The sequence below is a fragment of the Enhydra lutris genome, unplaced genomic scaffold (assembly GCF_002288905.1).
Source record: "Enhydra lutris kenyoni isolate GAN:26980312 unplaced genomic scaffold, ASM228890v2 scaffoldscaffold86, whole genome shotgun sequence".
NCBI lineage: Eukaryota > Metazoa > Chordata > Mammalia > Carnivora > Mustelidae > Enhydra > Enhydra lutris.
In genome coordinates this window covers 4172650-4187393 of record NW_019154170.1, presented here as the reverse complement: position 1 = coordinate 4187393, position 14744 = coordinate 4172650, and the positions used below count along the sequence as shown (strand labels likewise).

The window sequence follows — 14744 nt, the reverse complement described above, 5'->3', positions numbered from 1 at the left end:
GAGGACCTCTGTCCCGGGTCCCTGGGCAGCCACCACAGGGCCTGGTACACAGCTGGCCTCCAATAAAGACCGGTGGCCAGTCGGTCTGCCTTGAGAGCCAGTAGAGCAGAGGCAGCCCAGCCCAGAGACGCTTAAGGGCCTGCCCAAGGTCACACAGCACCGGTGCTTGGGGTGCGCTCACAGCGGCTGCTGTTCGGGGGGGCCCCGAGGCCATCCCCTTCCCTGCCGCCCGGGTTGGTCAGACCTAGTGCCTGGCGGCCGGCCGCCAAGGCCGGGAAACCCAGCGGGAACCGGGCGGGCCGCGTCCTCTCCTTACCCGACAGGCCCAGTCCGGCCCGGCAGGGCAGAGGGAGCGCGGGCCCCGCCCCTCCCCGGGGCCCGGATCGGGAGGCGGGGAGGGGAGGAGAGGAGGAGAGAGTGGGGTGCGGGGAAGAGGCAGCGCTGGGGACAAGGGGAGGAGGGGGAGGAAGGAGAGGAGGCGGAGGGTGGGAGGGAGGGGAAGGGTGAAGGGGGCGGAGAAGGAAGGGGCGGACAGGCGGACTGGTGGAGGGGCGGACGGGCGGGGGAGAAGGGGTGGGAGGGGGGTGGAGGGTCAAGGGCGGGGGAGGGGCGGGCTTCCAGGTCTGGCTGGCGCCCAGCTCCTTGGCCCAGGGGCAGGGGTGGGTGGGAGAGGCCTGAGCGGAGAGGCGGGGGGTGGGGGGGGAATCAAGGGCAGGGGGCGGCTTCCAGGCGGGGATGGCGGGGAGGGGGCACAGAGCGGGGGGCACACGGGGAGAGTAGGAGGGAGAGATAGGGAGGAGAGAGAGATCTGGAAAGACCTCGAAGGACGGTGGGGGAGGCGGGGCGGGTGAGAGAGAGAGAAGGAGAGACAGAGACTCTGGGACAACCAGAGCCAAGGGCGGAGACACACTGAAGGGCGAAGATACTGGGAGGGACCCTGGCGGGGGGCGGGAGGGGGTCCCTGGCGGGCAGGGCTGGGTGCGTGGGCTCTCCTGCAGCTCCTGCTGTCAGAAAGCAGCTAAATGCACAAGGCGTCCTCCTCAGCCACTGCCTCAGTCTCCCCTCCAGGCCCCTCCGTGTCCATGGGTGTGCCCCTCTTCCCCTCCAACACCTGCCGTGGCTCCCAGGGGGCGGTTTCTCTGCCATCTTGTCTCTTGCTCCCTAAATCCTCACTGAACACCTACTGCGTGCGGGGGGCGGTGGGGGGGGAATGGAGGTGCTAAGCCTGGAGATTTCCCTAATGACCAAATCAGACCAAATCCCTTTTGTCATGGAACTGGGGGTGGGGGGAGAACAAGGGACTATCTGTTGACTTAAGTCGTGTGCAGTGGTTGATGCTGGGAAGATAGAGCGGGCAGCAGGGTGTGCTGGTGGTGGTCATGGCAATTAGTGTCCGGCACTGGGAACAGTGTGTTCCAGGCAGAGGGAAAGGCCCTGAGGTCCTATCAGGCTTGGTCACCCGCAGGCACAGGAAAGAGGCCAAGAATGGTTAGGATGAAGGCCTCCACAAAGGGGGGGCCAGTTCCTCAAGGAACACCCCTGTCTACCTCTCACACCCTCCTCAGCGCTTCCCCCGCCTGCTGTACCCTCACCTGCCTGCCACCCCTAGCCTTGAAGCCCTCCCCTCCAGCACTGGCTCCAGAAGCTTCCTCTTTCTCTTGACCGGCCAAGATCCTGGACCCTGTCGTTCGGGCCTCCCTACATCGAGACTCAGGCTCCTGGCGGTGTGGTCTGGGGCAAGTCATTACCTGCCTCAAGCCTCAGTTTCTTCATCTGTAAAACGGTCTTTCCTTCACAGCTATTTTCAAGAAGTAATTGAGGGATGGGGCACCTGGCTGGCTCGGTCAGAAGAGCACATGACTCTTGATCTCTGGGGTGGTGGGTTCAAGCCCCACATTGGGTGTAGATTTGAATAACAATAAGTACATAAATGTCCAAAAAATAATAATAAAGGAATTAACAGAGACTACTCCAAACCCTTAGCCAAAGCCAGTGCGGAACAGAGGTTCAAAGCATAGCTGTTGATGATTTCTGTTACCCTTAGGACCCGCCTGGCCTTCCTGACTATTTTTGGTTGCTCCTCGGTAGGGCCAGGAGCGCCTTCAGCGGCGGCCGGGGGACCTGCCGTGGCTCTGCCCTGTTTTGTGGCCTTGGCAATTTGCCGCAGTTTTGTTGTCTGCAAAATGGGCAGAGTGACGTCATCTCCAGGTCCCAGACTCCACCATCGGTGGCCGCCAGGTTCCTTTCTGCTTCTCCCTCAAGACTGTGTCCAAGCTGCCAACCCGCAGAGAACTCAGGAAGGACGACGGCAGCAGGTGTCCCTGGCCAGCCTGGACTGTGGCCATTCCGTGCGTCATCTGGGGGGTTCCAGCTCAAACCAGAAGGAGAAGGAGGAGGAGGAAGAGGGCTGGTTCTCTGGGGCTGGGGTGCTCTCAGACCTCGGGGTCTATGGCCATGCCAAGGGGTGTATGGGGTGGGGGCTGGGTCCAGCTCAGACCACTGGGGACTCTGGGACACTGAGGATGTTAGGACCATTGTATGGACAGGAAATCTGGGGGGGAGGGGCTAACACCCCTGAGGCGCACAGATCCCCCTGCTAGAAAGACTCTCCAAAGGGGAGTGGAAGGAGAAGGGGAGGAGCTTTTGAGAAGCCGGGACCCCCTGAAGGGATGGTGCCAGAGCGGGGTTGAGGTAGTCAGAATGGGGGGTTCATCCCATCCCATCCTGCTCCCCTCTCCTCAGGTCCTGTGCCCAAAGAGCTGGAGGCTTCGCCCCTCCTCCCTCTCCTCCCTGGGCTCCTCCTCCAGCGTCTCGGCCCCTCCCTCTCGGTCCCCCCCACCCCCCGTCTCTCCCGCGCACCACCTTCCCTCCTCCCCGTCCTCACCCTCCTCCCGGCCCCTCTTATCTCCTTCCCCCCTCCTCTTGCTTCTTCCCCAAACCCCCTCCCGTCCCTTCCCTCCATTCTCTCCCCCTCCTCTTCTCCCCTCCCCTCCGCCCAACCTCCACCACCCCTCCATTCTTTCCTCCCCCACCCCTTCACCCCCTCCCTTGTCCTCCTTCTCCCTCTCCCCCTTCGCCCCGCCTAGCCCCCCACCCCCTCTCCTCTCCCCACTCCCCCTGCATTCTCTCCCGCCGCCCCCTCCTCCTCTCCGCTCCGCTCTCCCGAACCTCCTCCCCTGCGCTCTCCCCACCGCCCCCTCCGCCCCCTCCTCCCGCCTCATTAGGCGCGGCCGCAGCGCGGGGCCCATTAGCGGATCAATTAGCCGAGGTCGCCGGCGGCGCGGTCGTTAAGCGCGGGAGGCCGCGGCGGGGAGGGGGCTCCGGAGGCAGCGCCTCCGCCCGCCCCGGCTCAGCCGCCGCGATCGCGCGCCCCCAGGACCTTCTGGTCCCCATGCCCCACCGGGGGCTCCTGGACCCTCGGGGAACCAGCCCGGCCCTGCAGGCGGGATTGGGGGTAGGGGCTCCGAGGCCCACGGGAAGACCCCTCAGGTCACACACCCTTCGCGGCTGGGCAGGGTGCCCCTTCACCCTGGTTTAGGGGTGTCGGTTTTGTGCCCCCCACCCACCCACCCCCGGCGCCCTTCCTCTCCCAGCAACATCAGCAATAACATCAGCTGACAGCTTGTGAGCCCTCGCACGCTTCCTGCTAATTCCCGGGAACAATTTCCCAGAAACAGATCAGACAAGTGACTTCACTTGCCTCAAATCACTAGTTAGGGTCTGAGACGGGTACAAACTCAGGTCTGCCCTCAATAAATTTGCTAACATTTATTGAATTGCTTCTATGAGCAAATTAAAAAAAAAAATGCAGCCAACACTCCCCATCCCTTGTCTGCCTTGCTGTCTATCAACACGAGCGCCGACACATTCTGGATTCTCCTAGTTATCCGCCTATTCCAGCCAGAAGGCAGGAACTTCTGTCTTCTGCGTCCCTGAGGCTCAGAGGCGGTCCCAATGAATGAATGAATGAATGAATGAATGAACGTGCTAGGAGCATTTCCATGGCTTAAATAATTTGGTCTTCATAACGATGGTTTGTTCTGAGATCATACCCATTTTACAGATCGGGAATCCAAGATCCGGAGAGGTCAAGAGCCAGAATTTAAATCGAGGCTGGAGGGGCGCCTGGGTGGCTCAGTCGTTGGGCATCTTCCTTGGGCTCAGGTCACGATCCCAGGGTCCTGGGATGGAGCCCTGCATCTGTTCTGCATCGGGCTCTCTGCTCATCAGGGAGCCTGCTCCCCCCCCCCCACCGCCTGCCTCTCTGCCTGCTTGTGATCTCTGTCTGTCAAATAAATAGAGTCTTTTAAAAAAATTAAATAAATCAGGTTTGGAGGCCTGGTGCCCGCAGCCATCATGTGACATACGGGACCTGGGTGGAGGGATCACGGACCCCTGCTGGAGAGGAGTTGAGGAAAGTGACATCTGGAAGTCTTGGAAGCTTACTACTCTGGGGAGGGGAGAGAGAGAGAGAGAGGGAGAGAGAGAGAGAACACTGTTCCAGATAGAGGGAACAGCATATGCAAAGCCCTCCAAGCAAGGAACAGCAAGATGTTTCAGTCTGGAGTCATTGGAGGGGTGAGAAGCAGGACCACTGCCATGGACACCCCCCAAATCCACTTTGTAGGATTTTTAAATTGTGAAATGTAACACACCAAAGAGGGCGCACATTGCAAGTGAACCACGGGATGATTAAAGACTGAACAACACACTCAGCAGCCCCTGAGTTAGGAAACCCAACATGCACGGCAGTCCGTGTGAAGCCCCCTCTGACCCTCCCTCTTCCTCTCCAAGGGTGACCCCATGACACCTGACACTATAGGGCTCTTGGGCTTCATTTTGTTCCTTATATAAATGGAATCACTCAGCAGGTACGCTTTCGTCTCTGGCTTCTTTGGGTCAGCGAGCCGTGGGCACAATGGCGAGACCCAGGAGTTGAGCAGAGCAGTGCCTCCCTCTTTTTCGAGGCTGCGTAGCGTTTTCCAGGCCTGCCATTCTGCTGTTGATGGGCGGTGGGTGGTTTCCGGTGGGAGGAAGTCGGGAGGAAGGACAGCAGCTCTGAGCACCCTTGTCCCGTGCCTTTGTGGAGGAGGGGAACGGTGGCTCTCGGGGGTGGACCCAGGAGGGGAAGCGCTGGGTGCCAGACAGCCTTCCAAGAGGGTGTGACAGTTGGCGCTGTGAGTTTTTACGCTGAGTGTCCTGGGTGAGTTCTGGTTTTTGGCCCAGGATAACGGCTAGGCAGGGAGGGACCCCATCACACGGGCCTTTTTAGAGCTACTGTTGCTGTGGAGGTGGGGTGGGACCCACCCAGTCATGCTCCCCCCTCCTCTTCCCCTGTGAGCCATTTCCCCAGGGGGAAGCACTCCATCCCCACACCCCTGTGCCCTGGGTCCACCTTGAGAAGCCACTAGATTTGGGCGGGGGGTGGGGGGCAGGTGAGAATTTCTTGACTTTAGCAGAAGTCCCCAGGTGCCCAGGTCCTTGAGGGTAAGGAATCCCTTGCTGTTGGGCCCCGCCTCATTCTCAGCCTGGCCCCATATGGTGGGCAGCCTGAGGCATCTTGGCCCTGTGCCAGGTTCACTGGGGGACTCTCCTTTCCTTCTGGCTCCCCCAGGTGGCCCAGCTGGGCTGTGGCAGGGAGACCACCAAGAGGTCCTCCGAGGGTCAGGTTCAGCTGGGGGTGGGGGGTGGTCTGTGTTCTCAGATCTGGATGGATTCTGCAGTGTTAAAATCTTCTAAGGAAAGAGAAGGCCACTGGGAAGCCCTCTGGCCTGGCGACCAGAGATCAGCTCTGCTCAGCTGCACGCACCTGGGCCTGGCTGTGTGACCTGGAGCCTCCAGGAGACCCTCTCTGGTCTGCGCATCAAGTTGGGGAGACAGACCACGCTGGCAAGCCGGACTCCCACGGGGGGGGGCGAGGAGGATCTCGCTATCCCATCCTGTGAGGAGCGTTGGTGGTATAGTGGTGAGCATAGCTGCCTTCCCATCCTGTGAGGAGGAGCTCAGACATGAGGGAAGCCCCCTCCTCCCCTAGGAAGGGGGCACCGCGGCGGCAGCCCGCAACACAGAGGCAGGAACAAGGCAAACCAACCTTCTCACATCTTTATTTGAAAGGCACAGCTAAGCCCACCCTCGATACAGCATTCTCCCTTCTCTCCGCAGCGATCAAACGACTGAACACAACAAAAGCTGACAGTCTAAGAGGCTATATACAGACACAGGTGTGGGTGTTGCTTGTTTTTTTTTTTAAACATTTTTCTGTCTTTTTTTCTTTTTTTTAATATCCCTTTTCTTAAAAGACAAGCTAGTATACTGGAAAAAGGGGAAAAAAAATAAAATAAAAACCAAGACAACTTGAGTACCCTCATCTTTATTCGGGGAGGGGAGAAAGGGAATTCTGGGACGCCCGCCCGCCACCCCCACCCCTGCTCCTGGCTAGGCTCACTGTCTCCGCCCCCTCTCTGGGAGAGGACAGGTGGGCGTGGGCTCTGGAACTAGCGGAGGAGGTGAGTGAGTGGGGAGGGGCGTGGGGTGCGGGAAGGGGCAGCTAGCGGTGGTGTTTGCATGCAGTGCCAGGGTGGGAGGCTGGGGGGCGTGTGCCCTGAGGGGCCTGGCGGCCCTGCGGTCAGGTGCACGTTCGCGGAATGGGGCTGTGCAGGGGTGTTGGGCTTCTTGAGGCTTTGCTGTCTTCTGACCTGGCCTCCCATTTGTGCCTCCAGGCCTCAGCTGGCCTCCTGTGTGGAATGAGCGGGCATTCGCCCACTCAGGCTGCAGGGGAGGAGGATGAGGGAGGACGCAGAGGAGAAAGGAGAGGAGTGGGGGAGGCCGGGAGCTGGGGGTGTGAGCGAAGCTAGGGGTGGCGCATGGGCAGGGCTAGGACCCCAGCAGGCGGCTACCATAAATACTACCAAGTTCGGCGGAACCCGAGCTACACTGTGTCTTGCGCTAAACATTTCTCTCTCTCCCGTGTCTGTCTCCCCTCTGTCCCCCCACCCTCCTTGTCCCCGCCGCCCGCTAATCCGACTTCTCGCCGTCATCCTCCTGGTGGGTGTCCCCGTCATGCCCATTCTTGTCTTCCTTGGAGAGGTGGGCCTGGGAGCCCAGCGCGGACAGTGAGAGCAGGCCGGTGCCGGCGCTGACCGCGGGCAGCGAGGGCGGCTGCAGCCCCACGGGCAGTGGGGTCAGGGGCAAGGCCAGAGCCTGAAGCTGGGACAGCTGATGGGCTTGGAGCTGCTGCTGCAGGGCAGACGGGAGGGAAGCATGAGCTGCCTGGGCCGCCCATCCAAGACCCAAGACCCAAGACCCAAGACACAGACATACCCGGATGATGGAGTTCAGCTCAGGAGCGGTGACCTGCTTAGCTCTCTCGATGGCTCCCAAGACCTGCTGCTGGTGCTGGAGGGGGGATGGGGCAAAGAGAGGAGCCAGGAGCTATATGCCCTGATCTCTGAGGGTTTGAGGCACAGAGCCCAGGGGAAGGCACCCCCCACTGTGGCTTTCCATCCCACCAGAAAACCCCTCCCTCCAGCCACTTCTGTTCACCAAGCCAGATTCACAGAAGACTCAGAGGGACTGGTGCCAGATACTTAAGAAAACGCCATTGTGCGAGTCTGAGAGAAACCCTGGACCATGACCTATTCAATACCAAGTGCAAAGAAATAAATGTACAGTGCACAACCTGGCCAACTGTACAGGGAAGTCTTGATCCTAAGAGCTTACAGATTGTGCTGAGATTTGCTAATCTAAGCTCCTCTCCTACTACAGCTGGGGAAGGCCCAGTGGATTCTGGCAGTATAGGGGCAAGAGTTTAGGTTCAGGACAGTCCCTCCTGGGGCAATCTGCCGCCCACACTCCAGCCCTCCCTATGAGTCCATCTCTCCTGCCCTCAGATGCCAGACTCTGCTAATCTCCCTTTTCACCTTGCCTTCCAGGAAGCCCCTGTCATGAAAGGAAAGCACAAGTCTAGGTCTTCAGGGCCCCAAAACCCCCCTTCTCTAGGGTTTTCATAGTGTCCTTCTGGGCATGCAGGTCACCCGCAAGGACGCCAAGATAAAGTCAGGGATTAAAGAGGAAAGGATAAATAATAGACAGGAAACCTGGCAGAGGGCAGGAATTGCAGAGCGGGGAATGCGGAGTGGACCTCATACCGAGTCTCAAAATCCCAAGAAACAAAAGCAAAGCTCGGCACGTGGTTCCCCAGGGCACATGTGTCCCCGTGGTCGGTGTTGCACCTGTACGTGTCTCTCTGTCCGTCTGCAGACACAAGCTGAGCACCCTCCCCACACACCTGGCCTCTGGTTTCTGGCCTAAGGTAGCTCAGAAGGCCTGGCAGGCAAACCTCGGGGGGGTAAAAGGCAGAATCCAGAAGGGGGAAAAAAAATTCTCAGTACTCTCTTGGGCATATCTGACATTTTTACCTGTGAAATGACTCACTCAGGCTGGGAACTCTGCAGCAGAGTGAGGCCCCCTCCCTCCAGCACCCTGAACCCCTGGGGTTTCTCCAACCTGGGGATTCTTCTGTGTCTGGAAGGTCCACAGAGTGGAGGTGTGTGCCCTGGGCATCCAGAAGCTGCTGGGCGGGGGGCGGTGGATGGGGGAGACAGGCCCTGGGGAAGTTCATGGTCCAACTACCTCCTCCTCCCAGCAGCCCCAGGGCGCCACTCACCTCTTGGGAAAGGTAGGGTAGGACCTGGGCACAAATCCCATTCAGCCTCTTGACGATTTCAGCCTGTAACACACACATGGGCCTCAGCCCAGGGCTGCAGCGGGGGCAGGTGCAGACCCGCCCCGGGAGGCCTGTGAGGTGCTCCCTCGGAGAAGGCCAACTCAGCCCAGGGTCAGACCAACACCTGGAGCCCACGGGCACTGGGTCAGCAGCCCAGGTGGGATCCGAGGCCAGCTCTCAGCCCCACAGCTAAGAGGGTAGGCTTGCGGGTGGGGGGGGAGGTGGCGGGCAAAGGAAGGCCGGAGGGAGAGGAGCAATCCGGGGGCTGGCATGTCCCCCCCCCCCACTGCCAGAAAGGGGAGTAAGCAGGTAGGAAAGGTCTTGGCCCCCCACCTTAGGGAGAAATCTCCCAGGGAGGCCTGAGAAGGAACAGGGGGAGGGGCTGGGAAGGTCACAGGATCAGGTGTGGAGGCCTGATTGGACTTGGGGCACAGCCAAGGGGCCGGGCCCACCTGTCTGGGGCTGCAGAAGCGGGGGCGGGGGGGCATACCTGCTTGTGCATCTCAATGTTCAAGCCATAGGACATCTCATAGTACTGCGTGGTGGAGAGACAGAGAAAGAGAAATGGGGGTGGGTGAAGACTGGGGTATGTGACAGAGGGACAGAGACACACATGCCCGGGTGGCGGGAGCAGGAGGGCAAGTGGGAGTCCCCCACACCTGGAGCAGGAGCTTGGGCACCTGGTGGGGCTGCATGTGGGGAGCTTCGGGGCCCCAGCCAGGTCTGGTTCCCCTGGTTTCTGGAATAACTATCCAGCCCCTTTTCCAACACACATACATTCCAGGACTCCTAATCTTTTATCTTTATGTGTCTTGTCTGCGGGTGGCCCCAGACTCCGGGGAAGTTTGCCTTCCTGGATATAAATAACCAGGATAAACGAAGCCTGCAGGGTCTGGCTCTGGGGTCAGTAGCCACCCCCCCCCCCGCCCTAGATCTGACCCTGCCTCCTCCTCTCCTCGAAAGCCCCTCATAGCTCCCCATCATCCCTGGGGGTGGGGCAGGGGAAGCCAAGTTCATTCCCAGGACTTTCTATGGTTTCTTCTCCTCTGCCCAGCAAGCTCCTACTCATTCTTCAAGACCCTAGCCGTAATGCCCCATCCTCCATGCCGTGTGCCCCCCACCGAACACCCCCATCCTGGGTTGCTCTCTGTCCCAGCCCCAGCCCTCCAGAGCTAGGAGGGTCAGCGTCTGGCTCTGCCTCCCCTGAAGCCTGGGAGAGCTGGGCTCTGGGCTGGACTGAGGCAGGGGCTTTCTGCTGTAGGAACTGCCACCTGGTGGGTAGAAATCCCAGCAAGGGATTCTGGTATTGCTCACAGGCAGGGTCTCAGATGTCAAGCAAAGAATGCAGGTGTCACCCCTTCCCTCCCTCCAACCTCAAAGGATGTCAGCTTTCTGCCCGATGCCCCCAACCCCCAGGAGTCCTCCTTCTGAAGCTCGGGCAAGGAGGGGTTAAGGGCTGGGATGCCCGAACTGTGGGGGCAGGGAAGGATCCGGCTCCCCCAGTCAGTTCCTGGCTTTGGCTTACACAGCGGCTGCCTCCTCGGCCGCCAAGGACAGCCGGGGGACCTGGCAGGCCCGGGCTGCAACCCGGTGGTTTGGCACCTGGGCCACTGCCTGGGCCGGCAGCCAGGCCAGCAGGGCGGCCTCGGCCAGGCCCCAGGGGCCCAGCTGAATGGAGAGCAGACCCCGAAGCCTTGTCCATCCCACAGGAGGTGGCCAGGGTTCAGGCAGCTGCCAGGGTTGGAGAAGGGTCAGGGGTGTCCCCTCCCCTCCCCGCAGGAGCCCAGCTCACCATCACATAATGACGTTGCATCTCTGACTTCTCGCTGGCCAGCTTGTCACATTCCAGCTTGAGGCTGAAAAAGAACAAGGGGAGAGGGACCAGGGGCCCGTCGTGTGGGGAGGGGGGGGGGGGGGGGGGCCCCGAGGTTTGGCGGGGCGGGGGGTCTGGGGGGCGCGGCTCAGGTTTCCTAATAACAGAAATCAGAGAGAGCAGGCAGACTCCGGGTCAGCCAGGGACTCAAAGAAAACTCTTCCCTGTCCGGAGACTTGATGAGATCAGTATATTGGTGTCACCCTCATTTCCCGATGATGCAATGGATGCCCAGAGAGGCTGAGTAACTAGCTCAAGGTCACACAGCCAGAAAGCTGGCTTCCGAGGCCACAGTCCCAATCCCTGGGAAAACTATCCAGCCAGGGAGGAAGGAACGGAAACCACAGAAGTGGGGAGAGAGTGGAGGGTGGAAGGCTGGCTGGCAGGGCTCTGGGTCGGATTCACCAAGAAATCTCCAGGGGGGTCTGGTCCATCTCGTAAGCCTTGATTGCACTAGGGGGTAAAAGTTCCCACTGTTGGGAGCCGCAGGCCTCTCTCAGGCAGGGATGAACTTAGGCCATTTCTCAAAGCCTACCATCCCCTGTCCCCAAGAAGGGCAGAGAAAGACCTAGAAAGCTGACAGCATGGACTCAAGCCAGGTGCACTGGATTCAAAGGTCAGCCTGGACCCCTTGATGCTGTGTGGCTCTAAGTAAACCTCTCTACCTCTCTGGGCCTTGGTCTCTGCATCACCAAGTATCAACCTCCTAGGGTGGGGTGGTGAGAAGGAAATGGATTAAGACAAGAAAATCTGGGGACGCCTGGGCAGATCAGTTGTTAAGCCTCTGCCTCTGGCTCAGGTCATGATTCCAGGGTACTGGGATTAAGCCCCGAGTTGGGCTCCCTGCTCAGCAGGAAGCCCCACTCTCCCTGTCTCTTTCTGTCAAATAATAAAATATTTAAAAAAAAAAAAGACAAGAAAATCTTCTGGAACAATGCCTGGTATACAGTAAGCACCCAATAAATGCTTGGTCTTAAAGTCCTCCTAGGGACCTGGCGCTTCACTCCACCAAGCTGTGACTTGTACGCCCAGAGTCAGAGATGAGCCATAGTTTGTGTTGCTGTGGACCCCCCCCACCATGAGTTTGTTTTCTCTCATTTTCTTTAAAAAACGCTATTTGTTGGGGCGCCTGGGTGGCTCAGTGGGTTAAAGCCCCCTGCCTTCGGCTCAGGTCATGATCCCAGAGTCCTGGGATCGAGCCCCGCATCGGGCTCTCTGCTCGGCGGGGAGCCTGCTTCCGTCTCTCTGCCTGCCTCTCTGACTACTTGTGATCTCTGTCAAATAAATAAATAAAATCTTAAAAAAAAATAAAATAAAAGAGGCTATTTGTTGACACCATTAGCAAAAAAAAACAAAAAAAAACAAAAAAACAACCCAATCAGGCACTTTGAGCCCAAACTCTGAATTTCTGGCTCTTCTTGAGGGTCTGGCAAATCTTGGGTGTGCCCCCAACGTGGCAGGACCCCTCACTGTACAGAGAGAAACCCAGGGTCAGTGGATGGAGACCCCAAAGTTCAGAGAGGGTGTCTGGCTTCCCCAAAGTCACCCAGCACACGACAGCACTCTGACCCGGAGCTATGGGACTGGACCAGCGCCAGTGCTCACTGAGATGGGCCTGGGCCAGGTTGGGAGGGAAGGATCGCCTTGAGGGGCTCAGAAGAGCCAAGTTTGCCAAGCCAAGTCCCTAACCAACCAGGGGACCAGAACAAAGTTCATGGGGCCTGCCCTTCAACTGCCCGTGCCTCAGTTTCCCTGTCTGAAGAACAGGCACACTAACAGGACAACGAGGAAGACTGAACAAGAGGATGTCGGTTCAGTATTTAGCGTGTGGGGAGCACAGCCAGTACCCCCCAAAAGGTGGGATTTTTGAAAATTTATCTATAAATCTGTATCTTGTTATTTCTCTTTCTTCTCGGGAGAAAACCCAGGATCCTTCTTGGAACACTCTGCTGTTGGCAAACTGAGGTCCCGAGAGGGCCCAAGGCCCGGTGGGGATTTGTGACTGCCCTTCTGATTCCCAGGTACAGCCCCCTGACTCTGTAACAGAGCCTTGAGAATCTGCATTCTTCAAACCAGAGATTGGCTGCAAACCTGAGTCTGCCACTTCTCTGCTGTGCAGCCCCAGAAAATCTCTAACCTCTCTGGGCTTAAATTTCTTTAACCGTGAGATGAAAATAATACCAGGTCCTTCCCCTTAGCTCCGGCACTTGGCAAGCCCTTTACAATGCTAGAACCTTAAATTCTGGAGGAAGAGCCGCCTTTGAGAATCTGTTAGGACGCCAGGAACTCCTTCTCCAAAACTAAGCAGAAAGATTTTAACAGGCTACAGAGTGTTTTCTTTTCGGGGTGGGGCGTCGAAGGTTCATCCATTCCCCAACTTCTTGGGAGGTCTTTTAACCAAGGGGGGACTGGGGGTTGCTGGGGAGAGGAACTCTGAAGCCACACAGATAGCTGAGTCTCTGGGCAAATAATTGTAACTTTTTGCGCCTCAGTGTTCTTACCTGTAAAATGGGCTGTCTTAAGGTCTATGCGAGTTTAATATTAGAACGAGCTCACGACAGGGCCTACCACATAATAGAACGCTCTCTACCTACATTTTTTTCAAATATGAGTATGTAGCTGTGGCCACAACCTTCCCTCCAAGCCTGGGGGGGGGGGGGGGGGCGTCCACCATCCCCCCTGGGGGATCTCTGGGCCCCTGCTCACCTGTGGTACTGAGCCTGCAGCAGCTGAAACTCGTCTTTGATGCGGTCGCAGGAGTCCGAGGTGGTGAATTTGAGTTGCTGGGGTAGGTGAGACGAGCCCTGCGGGGCGGGGGAGCGGCCCCGGTCAGGGCCAGGCGGGGCGGGGCGACCCCCAAGGCAGCGGCCAGTCGGCGCAGCTGCAGCGCGGGCCCCCCCTCTCGCCCCACTTCCCGGGCCCGTGTTTACAGCCCCTGGCGCGGCCCCCGCCCTCGCTTCCTGCCCCCGCCTCTCCCGGGGGAAGGCGAGGGGGTGGGTGCGCCCGGAGCCGCCTTGTTCCCCGCCACCCCCAGGCTGTGGGGGTGCGTTTTAAGGTCCGCCCTTGGTGGGGGGCAGCGTGCGCCCTCTACCGCCCCTCCAAAGCGCGGGGGGGTGTACATCCGAGAACCCCAAGTGCCTCTGCGAGGGGGGAAAAGGCGTCCTAGAGTCCCCCTCCCCAAGTTGGTGGGGGCGCAAGGCCTCCCAGCAAAGTCGCTTTGGGGAATGATCCTCTCCCAGCGCCCCAAATTACCGAGGGGGCCTCCACCCCAGATTCCCAGCACCCTTCTTCCCGGCCGCGCTCTTCCGGGAGGGGTGCGCCTTGGATCTCCCCCCACTCCCAGGCCCCAAAACCAGCTGCGGTGCTCGAGGTGCCCGGTGGGGCTCCCCGGGTGCCCCAGGCCCGAGGCCAAGGCCGCCCGAGGCCCGGCCTGGCTGGGTTGGGGGGGGTAAGCATGCCCCAGGGGCTGGGGGAGGGGGAAATCCGGGCCCGGAGCTGGAGGGGACCGGGCCTGGGATCTACAGGGCGAATCCGGGTCGCGAGCTGGGAGAGGGACCGGGACCTACGGGGCGACAGTGGGGGAGAGCCCGGGTGGTGGGGGCGGGGGAGTAGCGCTGGGCCGGGAGCTGGAGGGGACCCGGCCCAGGAGTTGGGGGAGGCGCCGAGTAGGGAGCCGGCGGGTGTGGGGGGGGAAATGGCCCGGCTGGGAACTGGGGTGCCAGGCGCCGACCTGGGGGAGGTGCGCGGGGCCCGGACCCGGGCGGGGAGCGGGGAGGAATGGCCTGCACGAGAACTGGGGGTGCCAGGCGCGGACCTAAGGGGGATGCCGGGCCCGGACCTGGGGGTGGGGGGTGGGGGCGCCGGGCCGGCGGGCCCCGCTTACCGAATGCCTGCTTTGTGGAAACATCATGTCAGTCGCGGCGGGGGGCGCGGGCTGCGCCCCGGCTGTGCGCCCCGGCTCGGGAGGCTCGGGGCGCCGGGCGGCCGCGCCTTTGTCCCGGCGCCGATCGGCAGCTCCCGGGGCCGCCGCCGCCGCCTCCCGCGCCCGGCCTCGCCCGCTTCCTGCGCCCCCTCCCCGCGCGCCCGGCCCCGGCGCGCCCCGGGCCCCGCTTCCTGCGCGCCCGGCGCCCCTCCCCGCCCCTCCCC

General features: G+C 60.2%; 1 protein-coding gene across 3 annotated transcripts; it reads right to left on the bottom strand.

Annotated features, from left to right (window-relative positions):
• Positions 1–6087: 6087 nt before the first annotated feature.
• On the bottom strand, positions 6088–14626 carry LOC111161668 (amino-terminal enhancer of split). Of its 3 annotated transcripts, none has more exons than XM_022525449.1 (7): positions 14482–14626; positions 13305–13402; positions 10518–10581; positions 9216–9260; positions 8666–8728; positions 7321–7395; positions 6088–6768 (listed from the first exon to the last, which is right to left on the bottom strand). In XM_022525449.1, exons 1-7 carry the CDS (start codon positions 14506–14508, stop codon positions 6442–6444), a joined length of 699 nt encoding a protein of 232 aa, XP_022381157.1. In that variant the 5' UTR covers positions 14509–14626; the 3' UTR covers positions 6088–6441. The 3 variants fall into 3 exon arrangements, with proteins under 3 accessions (XP_022381157.1, XP_022381159.1, XP_022381158.1); XM_022525451.1 differs by having other exon boundaries at positions 6703–7233; XM_022525450.1 differs by having other exon boundaries at positions 6703–7236; positions 14482–14623.
• Between the last annotated feature and the right edge of the window lie 118 nt (positions 14627–14744).

Excerpts from the sequence above, each read along its gene's own strand:
- LOC111161668 (XM_022525449.1), bottom strand. The coding sequence starts at position 14,508 with ATGATGTTTCCACAAAGCAGGCATTCG. Across the intron at positions 8,729-9,215 it reads ACATTGAGATGCACAAGCAG|GCTGAAATCGTCAAGAGGCT; the intron begins GTATGCCCCCCC and ends TGTGTGTTACAG. Across the intron at positions 6,769-7,320 it reads AGCTGAACTCCATCATCCGG|CCTGAGTGGGCGAATGCCCG; the intron begins GTATGTCTGTGT and ends CCTCCCCTGCAG.